This window comes from Bos indicus, chromosome 7 (genome assembly GCF_029378745.1).
Source record: "Bos indicus isolate NIAB-ARS_2022 breed Sahiwal x Tharparkar chromosome 7, NIAB-ARS_B.indTharparkar_mat_pri_1.0, whole genome shotgun sequence".
Lineage (NCBI taxonomy): Eukaryota > Metazoa > Chordata > Mammalia > Artiodactyla > Bovidae > Bos > Bos indicus.
Window position 1 is genome coordinate 53,676,541 of NC_091766.1, and position 24,984 is coordinate 53,701,524.

The window sequence follows — 24,984 nt, forward strand, 5'->3', positions numbered from 1 at the left end:
CTCGGAGTTTAACCCTTATATGTGCAGTACTGTGGATAGAACCTGGGGAATGAACTCTTGACAGCAGAAGATTTATAGTCTTATGAATGAGTAAGCCCTAGATCTTTGGAGGTCAGTGTAGAAAGATAAGTACTGTTAGATTCTGAGTGTGTTTCAGTGGGGTGGAGTGAGTTAGTAATAGCATCTCCTGGTCCAGTAGGAAGTGGGTGAATTGCCAAGCCACTGAGATCACCGTTGTTGACTCAGATTCAGGAATAAGATTAGAGTAGGAAGGCTGTCCAGCAACCCTGGAATCAGAAAGCTGTGACCTGACATGAGTGGTCCCAGGTTCCTGGATGTGCGAATAAATGATGTATTACTTTACGTGGACCCTTTGTGGAGACCAGAGTTGAAAGGAGATAAGGTGGTGGGTAGCAGTTTGCCTTTTGATAGGTGAATAACTATTTTCTGCATCGCCCCAGTAGTGTGAGAGGCAAAGTGCTTAGAAAATTGCACATCCTTATTCATGCGTCTTAAGAGGATCCAGATAGAGCACCAACCAAGGACTTGTTCAGAGTGAACAGGAGGTACTGTATTTGAAGTAGAATTTTAGGATTGAACTCTAGAAAGGATTATAAATCATTTGTTCTGTCCTCTGGTGGGTAGTGGGAACACTCTGTCAGGTTTTCTAGGATTTGCTGAAGACCCCTTATCAATGATCAGACATTAAGTCCAAAAGGGGGAAGTAGGCCACTTTGATGTTTTACTCAGGAGGAAGAAGGAAATGGCCATGATCTCAGAGCCTGTATGTCAGCCCTTGGCTGTGGTAGAGGTGTGATTTTTCAGTGGTATGTGACAGTGTTTGGGGGGGTGGGGATCATGTGTATCAGAAGCACCTGTGACTCTTTCTTTCCCTTTTTAATCTGCCCTTCTCCTCCCATAATTTGGACACTACCCAACACTTGTCATCTGTTCCCTCCACTGACCTGCTGCTCATTTGCTCCTGTGATAACAACTACTTTTTGGACCACTTACGTTGTGTCTGACATTTTGAAATGCCTTATACATAGTTCACTTAGCCTTCACGATCACCACATGAGGTAGGTACTCTTATTGTCTGTTTTTTAAAGAATAACATAGAGTCATTCAATTACTTGTCTGCTAGCAAGCACTAAAGTCAGAATGGCAAGTAAGGTTAGTTGACAAGTGGTATATCTTGGGTATTTAAAAACATTTTTTTTACTGAGTTATAATCAGAATAAAATGCATAAATCTTAAGTCTATATCTTAATGACTGTGCACACACAGACACATCCTCCCACATACCTGTGTGACCACCTAGGTCAAGTTATAGAACACTTCTGTCACTCTGGCAGGTTTTCTTGGGCACCTTCCCAATCACTGCCCATACTTCTTCTCTAAGACGAAATCACTGTTCTGGTTTCTCCCAGCACAGGACTTTTCAAGAATTTGAACATTGTATAAATGAAATCCCACTGTCGGTAGTCTTTTGCATCTAGCTTCTTTCCCTCATTATTATTTCTATGAGATTTATTCATGTTGTTGCATGTAACAGTAGTTGGTCTTTTTTATTGCTTGTGGTGTTCCATTATTTTAAATATACAACAGCTTATTGTCTTGTGAATGAATATTTGTCTTCTTGTTGCAAAACCTGGCTATTGTGAATAAACCTGAGTATTCTCAAATGTGTTTTTTGGTAGATATGTGCTCATTTCTCTTGGGTATATAACTAGAGGAAGAACTGCTAGATCATAAGGCATAGGTTTAATTTTAATAGATATTTCCAAAGTGGTTTTATCACTTTGCTCTCCCATCAGCAGTGGATGAGAGTTCCAAGTACTGCATTCTTGCCAGTACTTGTTATTGGTGGTCTTTTGAATGCTTTCCATTCAGAAGGGTGTTTATTTCACTGTGGTCTTAACTGCATTTCCCTGATGTGCCATCACGTTCCCTTCTGTTTCTTATGTTTGTGGCCCTTTGTGTGTCCTGTTTTATGAAGGTCTTTCATCCATTTTATTAATTGGGTTGTTAGTTCTTTTTTTTCTTATTTGTTGACATTCTTTGCATATTCTGGATGTTTGTCTCATTGGAGATAAAAATTACAGACACCTTCTCTTACTCCCCCAGTAGTATCTTTTACTCTCTCAGTATCTTTTGACAACTGGACGTTCTTTTATTTTGGCGAAGTCCAAATTTATCCTTATTTTTTATGATTAGTGCTTTTTGTGTTCCTCTGCAAAATGCAAAACTCATTGCCTTTCCATCTCTTGGATATTTTTAGGCAAAAAAAATGTGGACACCCACTGCTATAGAATGTAAACCACAGTCACACTGGTCGTCATTGGATTCCTGTTTTTGAACTGACTGTTTGCCTAGAGTGGTGTTCTGAGCCCTCATCTTTATAAAGCACTTTAGGTTTCACAGAGCTCTTAATCATTCGACCTCATTTAACCCTAGGCAGGAGCTCACTAAGGCCTTGCAGGAGGGTCTCGTCCCTTCTGATGGCCAACAGAAGCTCTCTGGCGGCTGCAGTACCTCCATGTTTCTTATAGCTTTGTTCTTGAGGGCAAAGCATTAGACTGTGTGGTTTGGTTCCTGGCTCTGTAACTGGGGACAAAGTACTTAACCTATTTGTGCCTTGGTTTTCTCATCTGCTAAATGGGATAATGAGAATATCCCTCCCTCATGATGTAGTTGTGAAGATGAAATGAATTAATTACTATATAGTGCTTAACACACTATCTGGCACACAGAGTTGGGTTATTATTATTGTAGTTTTATTATTGTTTGATGGGGGTCACAGTTATTTTTTTAATTGATGTATAATTGACTTAAAATATTAATTTTGTTTCAGGTGTACAACACAGTGATTTTTTTATAGACTACACACCATACAAAGTTATTATAAAATATTGACTATATTTCTTGTGCCGTACATAACATCCCTACAACTTATTTGGCCACTTGTATGTCTTAATTCCCTTCACCTATTTTGTCCCTCCTCTCACTCATCTCCCCTCTGGTACCTGCTAGTTTGTTCTCTGTATCTGAGGACCACAGTTATTTGCAGAGCTGAAAAGACCTCTGATCATTTACTCCATTTTCCTTTTATTGTGTCATATTTTCCTTCCCTCATTCCACACTCCTACCTCATGAGTACTCTGTCTCTTTCCCTCTTTATCTTTCCACTTTTGTTATGAAAAGCCAGATGCATTTCACACATGAACTAAATTGATACCTGAATGAAAGTGTACTGTCTTATCGGGACTGGCATGGAATGTGTAGGGTCATTGAGAGTTTTGCTCAGTTTCTTTTGTTTTGAGGGATGGTGGCTAGCAGGGGCATAGAATATGGAAAGGAAGTGACTACTTGATTCCAAAATAAAGTTGACCCATTTACCTTGGTTCTAGGAATTACAGACATAAGAGATTTGTGTAATAGTGGTTTAAATTGTAATAAGGGAAAAGAAAACTTGAAGCCAAGTGAGTGTTTTCTAGATGGCTAGAAAGGATAGTATAATACTGTGATCCAGATGTTAACATACATGAGGCTGAGAGAAAGTTTTCTGAACTTGGGGTGATAGGATTAGTATCAAGTGTGCTAAATCTATTCAGCTTTATGTCACCCCATCCCTCCAAAAAAAAGAACAAAATCACACGTGGAAAAGAATTTATCTTTTGATATTTCTTCGTGAAATAAAAACAAATCCTGTTGACTTTCCTGGTTACTAATGCCAAGTGGCCCACCCTTAATAGCGTCTGAGTTTGTTTGAACTTCCTCTTTGTGACTCTGGGTGGAAATTTCACACTGTTTGCCATGAAGTTGATGTGACATCTGCAAGGTCCCTGAGATCTTGGTCTGCTAGGAAGCTATTGTGGTTTCACTGTTTGCTGATGAACACCTAGCAGGAAATGAACTGAGATACTTTGGTGTGTAGAGAGTAGCTTTTCCCCAGTGTGGAGAGTAGAGTGTCTTTGCTCTCCAGTGTGGGGAGAACATGAAGGAAAAATGGGCTGTCTGTGTGGGAAGAGGTGCCTCAGGATCACCTGAGAAGATGGTTAAAATTCAAGTTCTCAGGCACAGCACATAAGTGCAAGTTTAGTGAGGCAGGGCTGGGCTGGGTACCTCTATGCCAAGGGGATGCCTGATGTCCAGGCGCAACAACACTGACAGCAACACTCAAAAAAGAGTTTCAGGCTCAGGGACTGGAGAGTTCCACAGCGGACTGCAGCTTCGTAGACTTTTCATCTCAAAGCTATTAAAGCTTTGTATGTGGCTTTAAACTGAAAGAGTAGAATCAGTCCACCAAGCCCCAGCCACAGGGCCGCAGCTGCCAGCAGTCTGCAGATACGCAGCAGGTCAGGCACACTAGATGGGCTGACAATGGTGGGAGAAGACGAAGGAGTTCCCTGGCCTGTGCAGTAAATCACTGTGCCTTTTGAGTCACTGGGTCTAGGTACTAGCACCCAGTGTGACCCACCAAAGAGTGACTGCCCACTTGGGAATAGCTTCTGTCCCATCGCCTGCCTGTCATCCACCTGCTTACCCCCAGCCACTTGCACACACCCCGCCTCTCCTGCTACTCCCGCCTGGTCTTTTTTCCTCTCCCTGCCCCAACCCTCTCGTTCACCGCCTCCCACACTAACACTCCCTCCCCAGTGCCCCTCATTCCCAGCCTCCCCTAGATATGTTTTTTTTTTTTTTTTGGTGTGTAGTAGGTCTTCATTGCTGTGTGGGCTTTTCTCTGTTTGCAGAGAGTAGGGGCTACTCTCTAGTTGCAATGCCTGGGCTTCTCATCGTGGTGGCTTCTCTTGTTACTGAGCATAGTCTCTAGGCACGCAGGCTTCAGTAGTTGTTGTATGTGCGCTCGGTAGTGGCAGCTCACTGTTCTAGAGCACAGGCTCAGTAGTTGTGGTGCGTGGACTCAGTTGCTGCACAACGTATGTGATCTTCCCGGACCAGAGATCCAACCCATGTCTCCTGCATTTGTAGGCAGATTCTTTACCTCTCAGCCACCATGCTTCCATGCTTTGAAAACTTTTTTTCTTTGGAGATGTTGAGGAAGGATGAATGAAAACAAATGTGATGTTTAAAATATGTTCAATATAAGTAGACCTAGCATGTTCATTGAAACTGTGGAAATAAGCCAGGAGCAGCTAGAACAGCGACTATAAGTGGATTGAATAAATAGGCTTAGGTGTTTGTGGACCCAGACTTGTGCTGTGCAAGGCATCATGGAGTTCGTGTGTGTGTCCACTGTACCTTCTGTGATCCTGAGCGGTGCTGCAGACTTAATTCTTGCTCAGTGGATCTCTGCCTTCCTTTTAGGCTTTCTCAAACTTTAAAGATGAGGATTTGAGTCATTAATTCTTAACTTTTTATGGGTTGCAGTGTCCTTTCATAATCTGATAGGCAGTTTGAATTATTTGTCCAAAAAAAAGGCACAAACATTTGGAGGAGGGAGGGTGGCTCATAGACTCTTTGGGGCCCATCCTTGGACCCTAAGTCAAGAATTCCTGTCTTAATGAGCCTAGAGAGCTTGTAATCCTTTCTCCCAAGTTCCTTTTTGTGGTGCACCCCTCTTGTGTGACATCTGTTAGGGGTACACAACAAACATTATTCGATATCATGTGCATGCTTTCTGGAGGGTCTTTGCTCAGTTTGAAAGAGCAAGAATATTTCAGGGAGAGAGTGAAAAGAGCTAATGCACATAAAGAATGCATTTAGTTCCTGCTGTGCTAAAGATTCTTTTGAAACTAGTGTGTACATTTAATATAGTCATAAGTATAATGCCCATTAGATATTAGACCAGGATCCCTCCACTTGGATGTTCCCTCTCTTTTTATTGAGTCCAATAATTCTCTTCAGTTTTTGATGTTGGTTAGTCGCTAAATCGTGTCCAACTCTTTTGCAAACCCATGGACTGTAGCCCGCCAGGCTCTTCTGTCCATGGACTTTCCCAGGCAAGAATTCCATTCTCCAGGGAATCTTCCTGACCCAGGGATCGAACCCAAGTCTCCTGCATTGGCAGGTAGATTTATTACCACTAAGCCACCAGGGAGGAGTTTATTGTACCCCTACTTGGAGTCAAACACTCTGGTAGCATTTTGGGAGACAGGAACAAATATGATCTCAAAGAATAAACAAGGCTGAAGGGAATCACTTGACTCCTCTGTGTACTTAGCTGTATGTAGAGTCCTGTATGTAGAGTCCTGGTGGTGTTTCCTGCCACCTTCCTGAGGGAAGTGGGCTTACTGAGAGGGATTTGGGGTGATGGCTTTGCTTTCTGAGGCTGGAAGGTGGCTCTGAAGAGCTGAGGGGCGCCTGTCTCTCTGCACGCCATTAACCCTAGTAGCCTTTCCCTCGGTTCCATGGGTGTTTCTTTAAGACACACCTTCATCTGTGGCACTGGTTTACATGTCCTTGTTTCTCCGTAGGCCCGGGGTTATCACCATGCAGGCATTGTCTGAAGAGGACCGAAGGCTCTGGATGGAAGCCATGGATGGCAGGGAACCTGTAAGTAACAATTCAGGGAAGTAGAGCAAGAATAAAGGTCTCGAGTTGTTTTGCTTCCTTAGTGCAGCAGTTTTTGCTTTTGCTCTAAATAAAACCTTGGGCTCTCGAGATCAGTGTACCAGAGGGGCTTTTTATTTTTATCTTTTTTATTCCTGGACTAATGTTCCTGGATATTGATATTGCTTTTGTGTGGATGCAGTTCTGAAGCTTTGGCCTCTCAGTCTAAGGTATGGGTCCTGCATGACGCCACATCAGACCAGAGACCCCCCTTCACCAAGGCAGTTGTAATGCCCAGAGGACTCTTAGAGGGAGGCACCGTCAGTTTGACTTACAGAATACTCATCGATACTGCCACAAAGTGCAGTCCAGAGCATTACTTCAGATCCATTTTAATAGATTAAATGATGATAAAAGTGTATGCAATTGATGCAGAATCTTGTCATCACCCTCTGGTTCAGCTTCCCATTGCTATACCTGGTTCACATCCCACTGTAACTGATGAGATTACCATGATCCACGAAAGGAGTTAAGCCTAAAATGTGATCTATCCTCCTGTTTCAGAGGTGCTTGTCTCTGCTAGGTGATGTAATCTTGTGGTTTTCCTGCATCTTGTGACATGTAAAACCCACGGAAGAACCTTGGGGAAGTCCCTAGAGTCAGAGTAGTCATCTTAACTTGGGGCCAAGGATCTCAACTCCAGTACTCAGCAAATCTCAAGGTTACAGAAGTCGTTAAGAGTACAGTCTGACCATGTCCCACCAGTAAAAGATAAAAAGAATCCACACTGTCAGAGGGCCAATAACTGGGCCAATAATTATCACATACAAAGGCACTGTCAAAAAAGGGAAATGTGTGTAAGGGACATGAGGCAGGCATAGCGTGCATTGACTGTAGAGCTGTGCATCACACGGGGTGTGCAATACAGATGATTCCAGTTCAGTTGTGTGTCTCTTTCTCAGCTTGCTCTGGTTAGGTGATCTGTATTGATTAATGTCATTTTCTACTGAGATATTTTGTGTCCAAACATGGAACTCATTATAGTCAACTAAGTATAGACAAATAACTAGTATTTGTATCACATTTAATAATACAGAGCAAGATTTAAAAAACTGTTGAAAGATTTAGGTGCAGTTTGCTAAACCTAGTTAATTAAATAAACATATCTTAGTTCTTCTCCTGGACTAAATGAAATACAGGATACCCCTGATTTTCCCTGAATACTCTGTTACTGATAACTTTTGATAGCTCTCTCAAAAGCAGATACACATTTCTACCTTCAGGGCTTTGGGAGCACAGTAGGTGCTTGATGTCACAGGCTTTTCAAAGCAGCCTTTCCTAAGTAGTCTTCATCTCTGCTGTTATCACCTACCATTAATTGAGCTTTTGTGTGTGTGTGTCTGTAAGGCACATATTTGACACATGGCATCTCTTAACCTCTTAGTACCTAACAAACTAAATGTTATGATTCTGTTTCACAGATGAGGAAACTGAGGCTTAGAAGAGGTTAAATAACTTACCCCAAGTTGTATAGATAGTAAGTGGCTATTATTAGTAGGGCACAGGCTAGGTTGCTATAACAAAGAGACTTCAAAGTACAAAAGCTTAAATAAAATAGAAGTTTATTTCTCTCATGGAGCTCAGAAGTGAGCAGTCTATACCTAACAGAGTCATTTTGCTGAGACAGACTGGAACCTGGGACCTTTTCCTGCAATGCTTGCACCTGGACAAACCTGTCCTCCAACAACAGAATACAAAGAAACTATAAGGGACTAAAAATAACTGAGTGCTGGCTTAGTTGGGGCAGATTCTGGGCAAAAGATACAAACAGACCAGAAGACCTGACTGCCACTTTTGAAGAACAACTAGCAAAAGCAGGGATTTGGGAGCAAAAGCAGGGTACTGCACATGCCCCCTGCACACACTACCACCTAAGGGGTGAGAGAACCACCTAAGCCACCCCTCCAGCCCAATCCCTCAACACACCTCTACCCTCACTGCATATAAGGAGCCATCTCCCACCTCCTCAGGGAGCAAGTAAGGGAAGCTGTTACTTGTTCTCATTCCCCTGCTAGCTGCCCTGGGGCCCATAAAACCTTGCGTGAATTTCTTGTCTGGCCTTTACTCAATTTCTATTGATTGGGAAAGGCTATGAATCCTGATCGGTATCAGTGCCATCCTCAATCCATGGCTTTCCATGTTCCATTCACTTCCATTTTTCAGCCAGATAATGGAAATGAGAGCATCTGGGATCCGGAAGATGCATACCCCACTTCCACAGCCCCCTAAATAATTATATGGCCACATTCATCTACAAAGGAGCATGAGAAAAGTAGGCTGAGCATAGGCAGCCATGGCTGCAGTGCCCAGGGGATCTTACCACTTCAAGGGGGAAGAACAGAAACTGTGGGGTGGTTAACAGTTTCCACCACAGTGCAGAGCTAGCATTGGAACCTGTATCTAGCCCTAAATGTCTTTGGTTTTCATTTTTAATAGAGATAAAATGTCAAATTCCTTCTAAGAATCCTGTTAATTTTTTCATTGATTTCTGTGACTTTCTTAAATGATTTTTAACTCATAGGGCAGGAAATACCCAGAAAGAAAAATCCTGTTGGGGCATACTATTCTTTGTATGAACGAAAAGCCCACTTTGGGGTGGGTAGATATGTGTGTGTGTGTGTTCCCTCCAATAAGCTGGAGTTCTTAAATTGCTTCACACACTGCACTTTAAGTCTCCCCGCCTCCCTCTCTCACCCTTTGGTGTTTGTTCTCTGTCTGCACATACTTGGTTTTCTTATAAACCACCTTAGTTTCCCCGTAGGTTAACATCTGACCTCTGCAGGGAAAGTGTGCCTCTGAGAGACACATCTCCTTGCTCCAAAATGTGCATAGTAAAACAAGCTTAAGCACAAAATAATTGTTTTCCAAATGTAATATAAATTTATTTCCTCTCAGTAACATATAGCCTGCGTTGAAAACCACACCTCTGTGTGCTTTTAAGTTTCCTGAAGAGACACATAAAGGCAAGCATGTGATGACAGTGTAATTGGCAGGAATATTAGGCCTAATTTTGTCTCCCGTTGCTGAGAGCCTCAGGGGAGCATTACAGGAGCTATATACCCAGTAGACAATTAGCAGATCTGCTTTAATCACCATCTCCCTAACAGTTAGGTCTGTCCCCTTGGGAATTTTGGCTTTGGTAAGGGAGCAGAAACCTTTTTCTCTAGCTGATCTTCAAATATTTCCTTTACTTCAGGGAGATGTTAATGGCAGCACCTATCTTTTGTTTTTATACTTAGAGCTCCATTCTGTAATTGATTACTCAGTGTTGGTTTTTTTTTTTTTTTTTAATTGAAGGGGTTGGTAATCTTGGTTTCCATCTTTTATTTCTTTCATCATTCAGTAACACCTTTTTTGGTTGGGAAAAAACCCTTATGAACTCCAAGTCAATTTTATTTTTTTTTAACAATGTTTTAGCTTATTGTTAAATAAATTATAGCTTTTAACAACCAGTAACATGCTAGTCTAAAGAAACGTTGAATGTCTTTATCTTATTGATGGATATATAATGGAGAAAGAAATTAGAGTTGTGTTTCAGTAATGAGCATTATTGGAGAAGGCAATGGCACCCCACTCCAGTACTCTTGCATGGAAAATCCCATGGACGGAGGAGCCTGGTGGGCTGCAGTCCATGGGGTCACTGAGAGTTGGACACGACTGAGCGACTTTCCTTTCACTTTTCATTTTCATGCATTGGAGAAGGAAATGGCAACCCACTCCAGTGTTCTTGCCAGAAAAAATTTCATGGACAGAAGGGCCTGGTGGGCTACAGTCCAAAGGGTCACAAAGAGCTGGACATGACTGTGACTAAGCCAACTAAGCACAAGCGCGTAGTTGAATGGCGTCTACCCTCCCTTTTAAATGGAGTTCCTCTGTTGGGGCTGCTGCTGCGGAAGAAGGAAAAAGTATCAGGGACTAAGGAAAAACCACTTGTCTAGTAAGTGGACAAGTCAGCATGGCTTCCTCCTGCCGACCTCCATGTTAAAGAAATGTTCTGTTTTAGTCCTTGTGGACTTTGAGACTGAACGGTCTGTCCTCTTGCCTATCTCTGCTAAGCCCAAGTTCCAGCCCCTGAATTCTTCAGGAACTCATAGGAAGCAGCAATTGCTTTGAATCTTATGTTCTGTACCCAGTATCTGAAAGAGTGAGCTGTGTTTTAAAGGCAAAAGTGAGACTGATGACCATTCAGATGAGATCTCATAATTGGAGGCAGAATGTCATGGTGGTTAAAAATGTGGGCTCGGGCAGCCAGGCTTTAAATCCCTATTCACCACAAATAGCTCTCTCACACTAGGAAATGACCTGGTCTCTCTGAGCATGTTTCTTTACCTACAAGGTGGAGATATTAATAGTATCGTCCTATAAGATTATTTTATAAGGATCAACATTTATGTGAAGTACTTAGATAAGGCCTCTATGTGGTGAAGTGCTCATTAAATGTTAATTCATACCATTATCTTTTTGGAGAGGAGGGACAGATATCCAGACACTTGGATTCTCTTTGTAGCTCCTTTTCTAAATTACTCAGCTCATTTGAACACAGAGTTTATTTAGTCACCCTGGCCAGGCTTACCAAAGTGCAGGGCAGGAACTGTTTTCACTAGTATGGAAAATGTGATTTCATTTAGCAGTCAGTCTGCACTCTCAGGCTATGAGTTGGAGGAGCATGCAGTAATGTTTAGCCTTATTTGCTATGATGTGGCCCAGGCCTGGCAGTTTGTAATCCCAGCTGTATGCTCAGCTCAGCTCATTATTCTACTGCTGAAACTTATATTTTCTTTTCTTAATAAAATAAGTGATCAAAGGAGTATGGATGGTTAAGAAGGTGAGGAGTGGAATTGCTGAGCTCCTGTGTAATGATGCAGGTCTCACTTCTTTATGAGTAGAAGGGTGGTGTGGAAGAATACTTCTGTCCATTTTGTGAAGGCTTTCTTTGTAACATCACATAGTGTGAACTGATAAATCGTCTGAAAGTGAGGTTCCTAATTTACTTTCCATTTCCCCACCTCAGCCCCCCACTTGGCCCCAAGCTGCTAGGAAACTGGATTAAACCTCCATGTTACTTGTTTTTGTTTCTTTTTGTCTTACTGAGTTAAGAAGCTGGTTGTCAGCCTCATCTTTGAATCATATCAGTGTTTTTATATAGGTAGAATTTATAATAGTGTATATTCTATCATCAGGGTGCCCAAGTCTTAAAAGAATTGTAGTACTCGTCATGTCTTTCCTTGTTCTCTTTGGTTAGATGTCCTTTAGAAGAACAATTTCTTATGAAAATCATAGGATATTTAATTGAGGCGCCTGAGCTGTGAGTTGGGAGAAAAGAAGAGATCAGTTAAATTGTTTTATGATGAAGAGCTGATGAAACTGTTCTAAGAAATGGAAATTTTGATAGCCAGAAGATTTTTGGTTTGAACCTTACAATTTAATAACAGACTGGTGGTGCTTACTCAGGTCTTAAAGATTCTTCTTTCAGCGTTTAGCAAACATGTGTACATTGTCCACCAATTATCTTGATGAGGAATGAGGATACCAATATGAGGAAGGCCCATATTAATAGAAATTTCACTTTTTTGCTGCAGTTTCGCCATTGCCTAGCACAGCAGCTGGCCCAGTATAAGTACTCTGTAAATACTTGTTGAAAAACTGGAGTCAAAACTAAGGAGAGGAGTTGAGGATAAACCCCCTTTTCTTTACAAACCATACTGCTTCCCTTACTTGAGACTGTGTGGGTAGATTTTTAATTCCTTGATTGTATCCTTCATTTAGATACATATCTACTTACTTGCAACAGAATTTAGCTGAGGGACCAGTTAATCTTTTTTGTGCCAGGAAGACATTTGGCAATCAGGTAAAGCCTTTAGATCCTTTCTCAGAGTAATATTTTTATTTTTTTTTCAATTGGGGTATAGTTGTTTTATGTTATACAACAAAGTGTATCACCATAGCTGTCTGTTGTTCACTTCAGTTCCTCAGTCCTGTCCAACTCTTTGTTACCCCATAGACTGCAGCACGCCAGGCCTCCCTGTCCATCACCAACTCCCAGAGTCCACCCAAACCCATGTCCATTGAGTCGGTGATGCCATCCAACGACTCATCCTCTGTCGTCCCCCTCTCCTCCCACCTTCAATCTGACTCAGCATCAGGGTCTTCTCAAATGAGTCAGTTCTTTGCATCAGGTGGCCAAAGTGTTGGAGTTTCAGCTTCAGCATCAGTCCTTCCAATTAATATTCAGGACTTATTTCCTTTAGGATGGACTGGTTGGATCTCCTTGCAGTCCAAGGGATTCTCAAAAGTTTTCTCCAACACCACAGTTCAAAAGCATCAATTCTTTGGCACTCAGTTTCTTTATAGTCCAACTCTCACATCCATACATGACCACTGGAAAAACCATAGCCTTGACTAGACGGACCTTTGTTGGCAAAGTAATTTCTCTGCTTTTTAATATGCTAAGTTGGTCATAGATTTTCTTCTAAGGAGCAAGCGTCTTTTAATTTCATGGCTGCAGTCCCCATCTGCAGTTATTTTGGAGTCCAAGAAAATAAAGTCTGTCACTGTTTCCACTGTTTCCTCATCTATTTGCCATGAAGTGATGGGACCAGATCCCATGATCTTAGTTTTCTGAATGTTGAGTTTTAAGCCAGCTTTTTCACTCTCCTCTTTCATTTTCATCAAGAGATTCTTTAGTTCTTCTTCGCTTTCTTCCATAAGGGTGGTATCATCTGTATACCTGAGGTTATTGATATTTCTCCTGGCAATCTTGATTCCAGCTTGTGCTTCCTCCAGCCCAGCGTTTCTCATGATGTACTCTGCATGTTAGTTAAATAAGCAGGGTGACAATATACAGCCTTGATGTACTCCTTTCCCGATTTGGAACCACTTTGTTGTTCCATGTCCAGTTCCAACTGTTGCTTCCTGACCTGTATACAGATTTCTCAAGAAGCAGGTCAGGTAAACTGGTATTCCCATCTCTAAGAATTTTCCAGTTTGTGGTGACCCACACTATCAAAGGCTGTGGCATAGTCGATAAAGCAGAAATAGATGTTTTTCTGGAACTCTCTCACTTTTTCAATAATCCAACAGATGTTAGCAATTTGGTCTCTGGTTCCTCTGCCTTTTCTAAAACCAGCTTGAACATCTGGAAGTTCACAGTTCCCATATTGTGAAGCCTGGCTTGGAGAATTTTGAGCATTACTTTACTAGCGTGTGAGATGAATGCAATTGTGCGGTGGTTTGAACATTCTTTGGCATTGCCTTTCTTTGGGATTGGAATGAAAACTGACCTTTTCCAGTCCTGTGGCCACTGCTGAGTTTTCCAAATTTGCTGGCATATTGAGTGCAGCACTTTCACAGCATCATCATTTAGGATTTGAAATAGCTCAACTGGAATTCCATCACCTCCACTAGCTTTCTTCGTAGTGAGGCTTCCTAAGGCTCACTTGACTTCACATTCCAGAATGTCTGGCTCTAGGTGAGTGATCATACCATCGTGATTATCTGGGTCATGAAGATCTTTTTTGTACAGTTCTTCTGTGTATTCTTTCCATGTCTTCTTAATGTCTTCTGCTTCTGTTAGGTCCATACCATTTCTGTCCTTTATTGAGCCCATCTTTGCATGAGATGTTCCCTTGGTATCTCTAATTTTCTTGAAGAGATCTCTAGTCTTTCCCATTCTGTTGTTTTCCTCTATTTCTTTGGCTTTCTTATCTCTCCTTGCTATTCTTTGTAATTTTGCATTCAGATGGGTATATCTTTCCTTTTCTCCTTTGCTTTTCACTTCTCTTCTTTTCACAGCTATTTGTAAGCCTCCTCAGACAGGCATTTTGCTTTTTTTGCATTTCTTTTTCTTGGGGATGGTCTTGCTCCCCATCTCCTGGACAGTATCACGAACCTCCGTCCATAGGTCATCAGGCACTCTGTCTATCAGTTTTAATCCCTTAAATCTATTTCTTACTTCCACTGTATGATCATGATGATTTAGGTCATACCTGAATGGTCTAGTGGTTTTCCCTACTTTCTTCAATTTAAGTCTGAATTTGGCAATAAGGAGTTCATGATCTGAGCCACACTTAGCTCCTGGTCTTGTTTTTGCTGTATAGAGCATCTCCGTCTTTGGCTGCAAAGAATATAATCAATCTGATTTCGGTATTGACTATCTGGTGATGTCCACATGTAGAGTCTTCTCTTGTGTTGTTGGAAGAGTGTATTTGCTATGACCAGTGCATTCTTTTGGCAAACCTCTATTAGCCTTTGCCCTGCTTCATTCTGTATTCCCAAGGCCAAATTTGCCTGTTACTCCAGATGTTTCTTGACTTCCTACTTTTGCATTCCAGTCCCCTATGATGAAAAGAACATCTTTTTTTGGTGTTAGTTCTAAAAGGTCTTGTAGGTCTTCATAGAACCGTTCAACTTCAGCTTCTTCAGCCTTACTGGTTGGGGTATACACTTGGATTACCGCAATATTGAATAGTTTGCCTTGGAAACGAACAGAGATCAGTGTGTCATTTTTGAGATTGCATCCAAGTACTACATTTCAGACTCTTTGTTGACTATGATGGCTGCTCCATTTCTTCTAAGGGATTCTTGCCCACAGTAGTAGAGATAATGGTCATCTGAGTTAAATTCACCCATTCCAGTCCAGTATTCTTACCTGGAGAATCCCATGGACAGAGGAGTCTGGCAGGCTACAGTCCACGGGCTCCCAAGAGTTGGACACGACTTAGCGACTAAACCACCACCTCCTCCCTCTTAGGCCTCCTTCTTTCCATCTTCCCCCCAGTCCTGCCTGTCTAGATCACTGCAGAGCACCGAGCTGAGCTCCCTGTAATGTACAGCAGATTTCCACTAGCTAGCTATTTTATACATGGTAGTGCACACATGTCAATCCCAGTCTCCTGATTCCTCCCACCCCACCCCCCACCTCCATGCCCACACATTCACATTGTCTACATCTGTGTCTCTATTCCTTTCCTGCAAATAGGTGTGTCCATACCATTTTTTAAAATCCCATGTATATGTGTTAATATATGATTTTTCTCTTTCTAATTTGCTTCACTCTGTATGACAGACTCTAGGTCCATTCACATCTCTACAAATAACCCAATTTCATTCTTTTTTATCACTGAGTAGTATTCCATTGTATATATTACCACATCTTTCTTAGAGTACTGTTTTTATTTTATTTTTTTTTATTTTTAAAATTTACATAATTGTATTAGTTTTGCCAAATATCAAAATGAATCTGCCACAGGTATACATGTGTTCCCCATCCTGAACCCTCCTCCCTCCTCCCTCCCCATACCATCCCTCTGGGTCGTCCCAGTGCACTAGCCCCAAGCATCCAGTATCGTGTATCGAACCTGGACTGGCAACTCGTTTCTTACATGATACTTTACATGTTTCAATATCATTCTCCCAAATCTTCCCACCCTCTCCCTCTCCCACAGAGTCCATAAGACTGTTCTATACATCAGTGTCTCTTTTGTTGTCTCGTACATCGGGTTATTGTTACCATCTTTCTAAATTCCATATATATGCGTTAGTATACTGTATTTATGTTTTTCCTTCTGGCTTACTTCACTCTGTATAATAGGCTCCAGTTTCATCCACCTCATTAGAACTGATTCAAATGTATTCTTTTTAATGGCTGAGTAATACTCCATTGTGTATATGTACCACTGCTTTCTTATCCATTCATCTGCTGATGGACATCTAGGTTGCTTCCATGTCCTGGCTATTATAAACAGTGCTGCAGTGAACATTGGGGTACACGTGTCTCTTTCCCTTCTGGTTTCCTCAGTGTGTATGCCCAGCAGTGGGATTGCTGGATCATAAGGCAGTTCTAGTTCCAGTTTTTTAAGGAATCTCCACACTGTTTTCCATAGTGGCTATACTAGTTTGCATTCCCACCAACAGTGTAAGAGGGTTCCCTTTTCTCCACACCCTCTCCAGCATTTATTATTTGTAGACTTTTGGATCGCAGCCATTCTGACTGGTGTGAAATGGTACCTCATAGTGGTTTTGATTTGCATTTCTCTGATAATGAGTGATGTTGAGCATCTTTTCATATGTTTGTTAGCCATCTGTATGTCTTCTTTGGAGAAATGTCTATTTAGTTCTTTGGCCCATTTTTTGATTGGGTCATTTATTTTTCTGGAGTTGAGCTGTAGGAGTTGCTTGTATATTTTTGAGATTAGTTGTTTGTCAGTTGCTTCATTTGCTATTATTTTCTCCCATTCTGAAGGCTGTCTTTTCACCTTGCTAATAGTTTCCTTTGATGTGCAGAAGCTTTTAAGGTTAATCAGGTCCCATTTGTTTATTTTTGCTTTTATTTCCAATATTCTGGGAGGTGGGTCATAGAGGATCCTGCTGTGATGTATGTCAGAGAGTGTTTTGCCTATGTTCTCCTCTAGGAGTTTTATAGTTTCTGGTCTTACGTTTAGATCTTTAATCCATTTTGAGTTTATTTTTGTGTATGGTGGTAGAAAGTGTTCTAGTTTCATTCTTTTACAAGTGGTTGACCAGTTTTCCCAGCACCACTTGTTAAAGAGATTGTCTTTAATCCATTGTATATTCTTGCCTCCTTTGTCAAAGATAAGGTGTCCATATGTGCGTGGATTTATCTCTGGGCTTTCTATTTTATTCCATTGATCTATATTTCTGTCTTTGTGCCAGTACCATACTGTCTTGATAACTGTGGCTTTGTAGTAGAGCCTGAAGTCAGGCAGGTTGATTCCTCCAGTTCCATTCTTCTTTCTCAAGATCGCTTTGGCTATTCGAGGTTTTTTGTTTTTCCATACAAATTGTGAAATTGTGAAATTATTTGTTCTAGCTCTGTGAAGAATACTGTTGGTAGCTTGATAGGGATTGCGTTGAATCTATAAATTGCTTTGGGTAGTATACTCATTTTCACTATATTGATTCTTCCAATCCATGAACATGGTATATTTCTCCATCTATTAGTGTCCTCTTTGATTTATTTCACCAGTGTTTTATAGTTTTCTATATATAGGTCTTTAGATTCTTTAGGTAGATATATTCCTAAGTATTTTATTCTTTCCATTGCAATGGTGAATGGAATTGTTTCCTTAATTTCTCTTTCTGTTTTCTCATTATTAGTGCATAGGAATGCAAGGGATTTCTGTGTGTTGCTTTTATATCCTGCAACTTTACTATAGTCATTGATTAGTTCTAGTAATTTTCTGGTGGAATCTTTAGAGTTTTCTATGTAGAGGATCATGTCATCTGCAAATAGTGAGAGTTTTACTTCTTCTTTTCCAATTTGGATTCCTTTTATTTCTTTTTCTGCTCTGATTGCTGTGGCCAAAACTTCCAAGACTATGTTGAATAGTAATGGTGAAAGTGGGCACCCTTGTCTTGTTCCTGACTTTAGGGGAAATGCTTTCAATTTTTCACCATTGAGGGTAATGTTTGCTGTGGGTTTGTCATATATAGCTTTTATTATGTTGAGGTATGTTCCTTCTATTCCTGCTTTCTGGAGAGTTTTTATCATAAATGGATGTTGAATTTTGTCAAAGGCTTTCTCTGCATCTATTGAGATAATCATATGGTTTTTATTTTTCAATTTGTTAATGTGGTGTATTACATTGATTGATTTGCGGATATTGAAGAATCCTTGCATCCCTGGGATAAAGCCCACTTGATCATGGTGTATGATCTTTTTAATGTGTTGTTGGATTCTGATTGCTAGAATTTTGTTAAGGATTTTTGCATCTATGTTCATCAGTGATACTGGCCTGTAGTTTTCTTTTTTTGTGGCATCTTTGTCAGGTTTTGGTATTAGGGTGATGGTGGCCTCATAGAATGCGTTTGGAAGTTTACCTTCCTCTGCAATTTTTTGGAAGAGTTTGAGCAGGATAGGTGTCAGCTCTTCTCTAAATTTTTGGTAGAATTCAGCTGTGAAGCCGTCTGGACCGGGGCTTTTGTTTGCTGGAAGATTTTTGATTACAGTTTCAATTTCCACGCTTGTGATGGGTCTGTTAAGATTTTCTATTTCTTCCTGGTTGAGTTTTGGAAAATTGTACTTTTCTAAGAATTTGTCCATTTCTTCCACGTTGTCCATTTTATTGGCATATAATTGTTGATAGTAGTCTCTTATGATCCTTTGTATTTCTGTGTTGTCTGTTGTGATCTCTCCATTTTCGTTTCTAATTTTGTTGATTTGATTTTTCTCCCTTTGTTTCTTGATGAGTCTGGCTAATGGTTTGTCAATTTTATTTATCCTTTCAAAGAACCAGCTTTTGGTTTTCTTGATTTTTGCTATGGTCTCTTTTGTTTCTTTTGCATTTATTTCTGCTCTAATTTTTAAGATTTCTTTCCTTCTACTAACCCTGGGGTTCTTCATTTCTTCCTTTTCTAGTTGCTTTAGGTGTAGAGTTAGGTTATTTATTTGACTTTTTTCTTGTTTCTTGAGGTGTGCCTGTATTGCTATGAACTTTCCCCTTAGGACTGCTTTTACTGTGTCCCACAGGTTTTGGGTTGTTGTATTTTCATTTTCATTCGTTTCTATGCAAATTTTGATTTCTTTTTTGATTTCTTCTGTGATTTGTTGGTTATTCAGCAGCGTGTTGTTCAGCCTCCATATGTTGGAATTTTTAATAGTTTTTCTCCTGTAATTGAGATCTAATCTTACTGCACTGTGGTCAGAAAAAATGCTTGGGATGATTTCTATTTTTTTGAATTTACCAAGGCTAGCTTTATGGCCCAGGATGTGATCTATCCTGAAGAACATTCCATGTGCGCTTGAGAAAAAGGTGAAATTCATTGTTTTGGGATGAAATGTCCTATAGATATCAATTAGGTCTAACTGGTCTATTGTATCATTTAAAGTTTGTGTTTCCTTGTTAATTTTCTGTTTAGTTGATCTATCCATAGGTGTGAGTGGGGTATTAAAGTCTCCCACTATTATTGTGTTATTGTTAATTTCTCCTTTCATACTTGTTAGCATTTGTCTTACGTACTGTGGTGCTCCCGTGTTGGGTGCATATATATTTATAATTATTATATCTTCTTCTTGGATTGATCCTTTGATCATTATGTAGTGACCTTCTTTGTCTCTTTTCACAGCCTTTGTTTTAAAGTCTATTTTATCTGATACGAGTATTGCTACTCCTGCTTTCTTTTGGTCCCTATTTGCATGGAAAATCTTTTTCCAGCCCTTCACTTTCAGTCTGTATGTGTCCCCTGTTTTGAGGTGGGTCTCTTGTAGACAACATATGTAGGGGTCTTGTTTTTGTATCCATTCAGCCAGTCTTTGTCTTTTGGTTGGGGCATTTAACCCATTTACATTTAAGGTAATTACTGATAAGTATGATCCCGTTGCTATTTACTTTATTGTTTTGGGTTTGAGTTTATACACCGTTTTTGTGTTTCCTGTCTAGAGAATATCCTTTAGTATTTGTTGGAGAGCTGGTTTGGTGGTGCAGAATTCTCAGCTTTTGCTTGTCTGAAAAGCTTTTGATTTCTCCTTCATACTTGAATGAGATCCTTGCTGGGTACAATAATCTGGGCTGTAGGTTATTTTCTTTCATCATTTTAAGTATGTCTTGCCATTCCCTCTTGGCTTGAAGAGTTTCTATTGAAAGATCAGCTGTTATCCTTATGGGAATTCCCTTGTGTGTTATTTGTTGTCTTTCCCTTGCTGCTTTTAATATTTGTTCTTTGTGTTTGATCTTTGTTAATTTGATTAATATGTGTCTTGGGGTGTTTCTCCTTGGGTTTATCCTGTTTGGGACTCTCTGGGTTTCTTGGACTTGGGTGATTATTTCCTTCCCCATTTTAGGGAAGTTTTCCACTATTATCTCCTCAAGTATTTTCTCATGGTCTTTCTTTTTGTCTTCTTCTTCTGGAACCCCTATGATTCGAATGTTGTAGCGTTTAATATTGTCCTGGAGGTCTCTGAGATTGTCCTCATTTCTTTTAATTCGTTTTTCTTTTATCCTCTCTGATTCATTTATTTCTACCATTCTATCTTCTAATTCACTAATCCTATCTTCTGCCTCTGTTATTCTACTATTTGTTGCCTCCAGAGTGTTTTAACTTCATTTATTGCATTATTCATTATATATTGACTCTTTTTTATTTCTTCTAGGTCCTTGTTAAACCTTTCTTGCATCTTCTCAATCCCTGTCTCCAGGCTATTTATCTGTGATTCCATTTTAGTTTCAAGATTTTGGATCAATTTCACTATCATTATTTGGAATTCTTTATCAGGTAGATTCCCTATCTCTTCCTCTTTTGTTTGGTTTGGTGGGCATTTATCCTGTTCCTTTATCTGCTGAGTATTCCTCTGTCTCTTCATCTTGTTTAAATTGCTGAGTTTGGGGTGTCCTTTCTGTATTCTGGCAGTTTGTGGAATTCTCTTTATTGTGGCATTTCCTCACTGTGTGTGGGTTTGTACAGGTGGCTTGTCAAGGTTTCCTGGTTAGGGAAGCTTATGTCAGTGTTCTGGTGGGTGGAGCTGTATTTCTTCTCTCTGGAGTGCAATGAAATGTCCAGTAATGAGTTATGAGATGTCTATAGTTTTGGGGTGACTTTGGGCAGCCTGTATCTTGAAGCTCAGGGCTGTGTTCCTTTGTTGCTGGAGAATTTGCTTGGTATGTCTTGCCCTGGAACTTATTGGCCCTTGTGTGGTGCTTGGTTTCAGTGTCGGTATGGAGGCATTTGATGAGCTCCTGTCAATTAATGTTCCTTGGAGTCAGGAGTTCCCTGGAGTCAGGGTTTGGACTTAAGTCTCCTGCTTCCGGTTATCGGTCTTATTTTTACAGTAGTTTCAAAACTTCTCCTTCTATACAGCACCGTTGATAAAACATCTACATTAAAGATGAAAAGTTTCTCTACAGTGAGGGTCACTCAGAGAGGTTCACAGGGTTACATGGAGAAGAGAAGAGGGAGGAGGGAGTTAGAGGTGACCCAAATGAGATGAGGTGAATCAATAATGGAGAGAGTGGGCTAGCCAGTAGTCACTTCCTTATGTGCACTCCACAACTGGACCACTCAGAGATGTTCACGGAGTTATACAGAGAAGAGAAGAAGGAGGAAGGTGACAGAGGTGGCCAGAAGGATAAAAGGGGGGAATGAAAAGGAGGGAGACAGATCCAGCCAGTAATCAGTTCCCTAAGTGTTCTCCACCGTCTGGAACACACAGAAATTCACAGAGTTGGGTAGAGTAGAGAGGGGTTAGGGAGGAGACACAGGCGACCTGGTGGAGAAAAAGGAGAGTCCAAAGGGAGAGAGAGCAGTCAAGCCAGTAATCTCTCTCTCTAGTGAAAAATGGGTCCTGAAGATTGGGTTCTTAAAGGTACAAAATTGGTAACAAATACATAAAAGCAAAAATTAAAAATCTAGAGTAGAGTTTGGAATTTCAAAAATACGATGTTAAAGAAAAGAAGAAGGAAAAGAAAGAGAGAAAAAATGAACAAACAAAAACAAACAAGGTTGCGAAAATTATAAAGAAAGTACAGGTACAAAATTGATAACTAATACCAGAAAGCGAAAATTAAAAATCTAGAGTAGAGTTTGGAATTTCAAAATTACAATGTTAAAAAAAAAAGAAGAAGAAAAATAAAGAGAGAAAACAAACAAAAACAAACAATGTCACAAAAATTATAAAGAAAATACAGGTACAAAATTGATATCATTCAGATATACAATGTTATATAAAAGAAGAAGAGAAAGAAACAGAGAAGAAAACAAGAAGTCACAGAAATTATATTAAAAAAAACTATAGGTACAAAATTGATAACAAATACCAAAAAGCGAAAATTAAAAATCTAGAGTAGAGTTTGGAATTTCAAAAATACAATGTTAAAGAAAAGAAGGAAAAAAAAAAAAAAAACAAGGTCAAAAATTATAAAATATATATATATGAAGTTTGCTGAAGAATAAAAAAATAGGGCCTTTTTTTTTTTTTTTTGCAAAGTAATAGGTTATAAAAGTGAAAATTAAAGGAACAATAGAGGACTTAAAATTTTTTTTTTAATTAAAAAAAAAAAAGAATGATCGTAAAAATATATCTAGGATTTCTTGGTGTTGTTGTGGGTGTTGTAGGTTCAGTTCATTTTTGGCTAGTTCCTTGGTCAGACTTATATTTCTCAAGATCTATAGGCCCCTTCCTATGTAGTCCGTAGTAACCACAGGGTTTTGGTCTATTGCCTGTAGCTTCCAAGGCATTTCCCTCTGTTATATCTTCTTCTGTTTGCTAGTCTCTTCAGTATCTGGTTTCCGCCCTGACAAAAGGGGATGGTGGAGGACACTTTTTTTTTTTTTTTTTTTAAGGCTTACTTGTTCAGTTGCGCTGTGGGGAGGGAGGGAGGAATGCTGCAAACAAATAACACTGGCGTGGGCTCGCAGTGCCTCAGCCACCCTGGGTCTGCCCTCGCTCACGGTGCCTGTAGCCACCCTGCCCACACTGCTCGGGCTGTAGGTTGTTCCGCGGGGAACAATCCGAGGCCGGCCCTGGGTTGCATGCACCTCCCAGGTCCAAGCCGCTCAGGTTCAGGCACTCGGGTAGTCCTCAGAGCGCAGACTCAGTTGGGCCTGCGTTTTGTGCTCTTCCCAGGTCCGAGCAGCTCAGGTGATGAGGTGTTTGGCGAGCGCCAATGCTGCGACTTATCGCCTCCCCGCCACTCGGTTATCTGGGTGTAAAACCGGCGCACCTTCTCAGGCAGATGTTGACCGTCCAGACTCCCAAGAAGTTTTAGTTAGCAAAGAAGACTGCTTACAGTTTTATAGATAATGTCTCTCTGGGGCTGCGATTGCCCCCTTCTGGCTCTGGCTGCCTGTCACCGGGTCTGCAGCCAGCTATCTCTGTTCAGTCCTTTGTTCCGTGCGCGGGCCTGGCGGTCTTAGGTTAGGGCTGCCTTTTCGCGTGGTAGATATCCCACAGTCTGGTTTGCTAGCCCAAATTATTTCGCTCAGATAGCGCTCAGGGTATTCAGGCCAGATTCTTACTCTCAGCGATGCAGCCTGCGCCGCGCCTCCCTGCCCAGCCCCCGCTTGCTAATGGCGGATGCAGGCGTCTGCGCTGCTTCTCCGCTGGGGGAGTTACCGTAGGGCTCACAATCTGCGAGTTTTAATTGTTTATTTATTTTTTCTCCCTGTTATGTTGCCCTCTGTGCTTCCAAAGCTCGGCACAGATTCGGCAGTGAGAAGGTTTCCTGGTGTTTGGAAACTTCTCTCTTTTTAAGATTCCCTTCCCGGGACGGAACTCCGTCCCTCCCTCTTTTGTCTCTTTTTTTTGTCTTTAATATTTTTTCCTACCTCTTTTCGAAGAGTTGGGTTGCTTTTCTGGGTGCCTGATGTCCTCTGCCGGCATTCAGAAGTTGTTTTGTGGAATTTACTCGACGTTTAAATGCTCTTTTGATGAATTTGTGGGGGAGAAAGCGTTCTCTCCGTCCTACTCCTCCGCCATCTTGCCATCACCCAGAGTACTGTTTTTAAACATATAAAATATATGACTTACAAAGGAAAAATATAGAAAAATAGTTATGAAAATATTAAAACCATTTGTGATAAAATATATGCTTCTTTATTACCACTGTAAATAGTAAGGTACAAGATAACTCCTATAAATAATATTTCAAGTTACCTGCAATGACAGTAATAATATATGGAAATATTTGTGATTTCTATTGGTGACAAAGTCACAGATACTACTAATGTGGTGCTTGCCCACAGTCATATTTCAAGAAAATGCTAAATTTCAGTTAGAGGCTAAGGTAAATAAAGGTTTACTTTTTCCCCTTGCTGGTGAAGTTCATGGACCCTTGTATGCTCTCTTTTTTCCCCCCATTAGTCCATTTCTTGCAAAGATGTTTTGAGAGACTTTCTTTCTGACTTCCAAGCCCCTGTCTCAGCTTTTAGTTGTACATCAGTTAATGTGATTGTTTGATTAATATCAGTCCTCTTGCTCAGATTGCCATCTTCCAGAGGACATGACCATTTTCACTTTTTCAAAAGGTTTTTTTTTTTTTAATCTTTTATACATAGTGTCTGACACAGAGTAAGAGTTCAGTATCCACTTGTCAAATAATTAGATGAATGAACCGAGGAAAAAAGATAGTGTTGGTTTGGTGTGACTTGTTCTAAATTTATGTAGTTTCCTGGTGATTTCTCACCTACCTTTATAGACTTGTGCAGACCCACTGTTTAAACATTCTCACTTCTTTGTTCACTTTTGGGGTCTACATAGAACATAAAGGCCCGTTAGATTGTCTTTAGCATTTTCTGCAAGCCTCAGATCACTGTCAACTTCATCTTCACATCACTGCCTTTCTAGACTTGAGCCCCTGTTCTAACATGTCCCCCTTTATGCTCCTGCCATTATTTTTGTCTTTATTATTTTAGCTTAACCTTGGGCAGGGGTATGGGATTGGTTGTGAGAAGGATTTTTTA

General features: G+C 40.5%; 1 protein-coding gene across 4 annotated transcripts in view; it reads left to right on the forward strand.

Moving 5' to 3' along the window:
* ARHGAP26 (Rho GTPase activating protein 26) overlaps nt 1-24,984 on the forward strand; it is a 473,350-nt gene that overhangs the window by 175,288 nt on the left and 273,078 nt on the right. For all 4 annotated transcript variants that reach the window (XM_019965158.2, XM_070792123.1, XM_019965159.2 and 1 more), the window contains exon 11: nt 6,438-6,516. In XM_019965158.2, the coding sequence (XP_019820717.1) occupies nt 6,438-6,516 (79 nt within the window). The remainder of the gene's footprint in view (nt 1-6,437; nt 6,517-24,984) is intronic.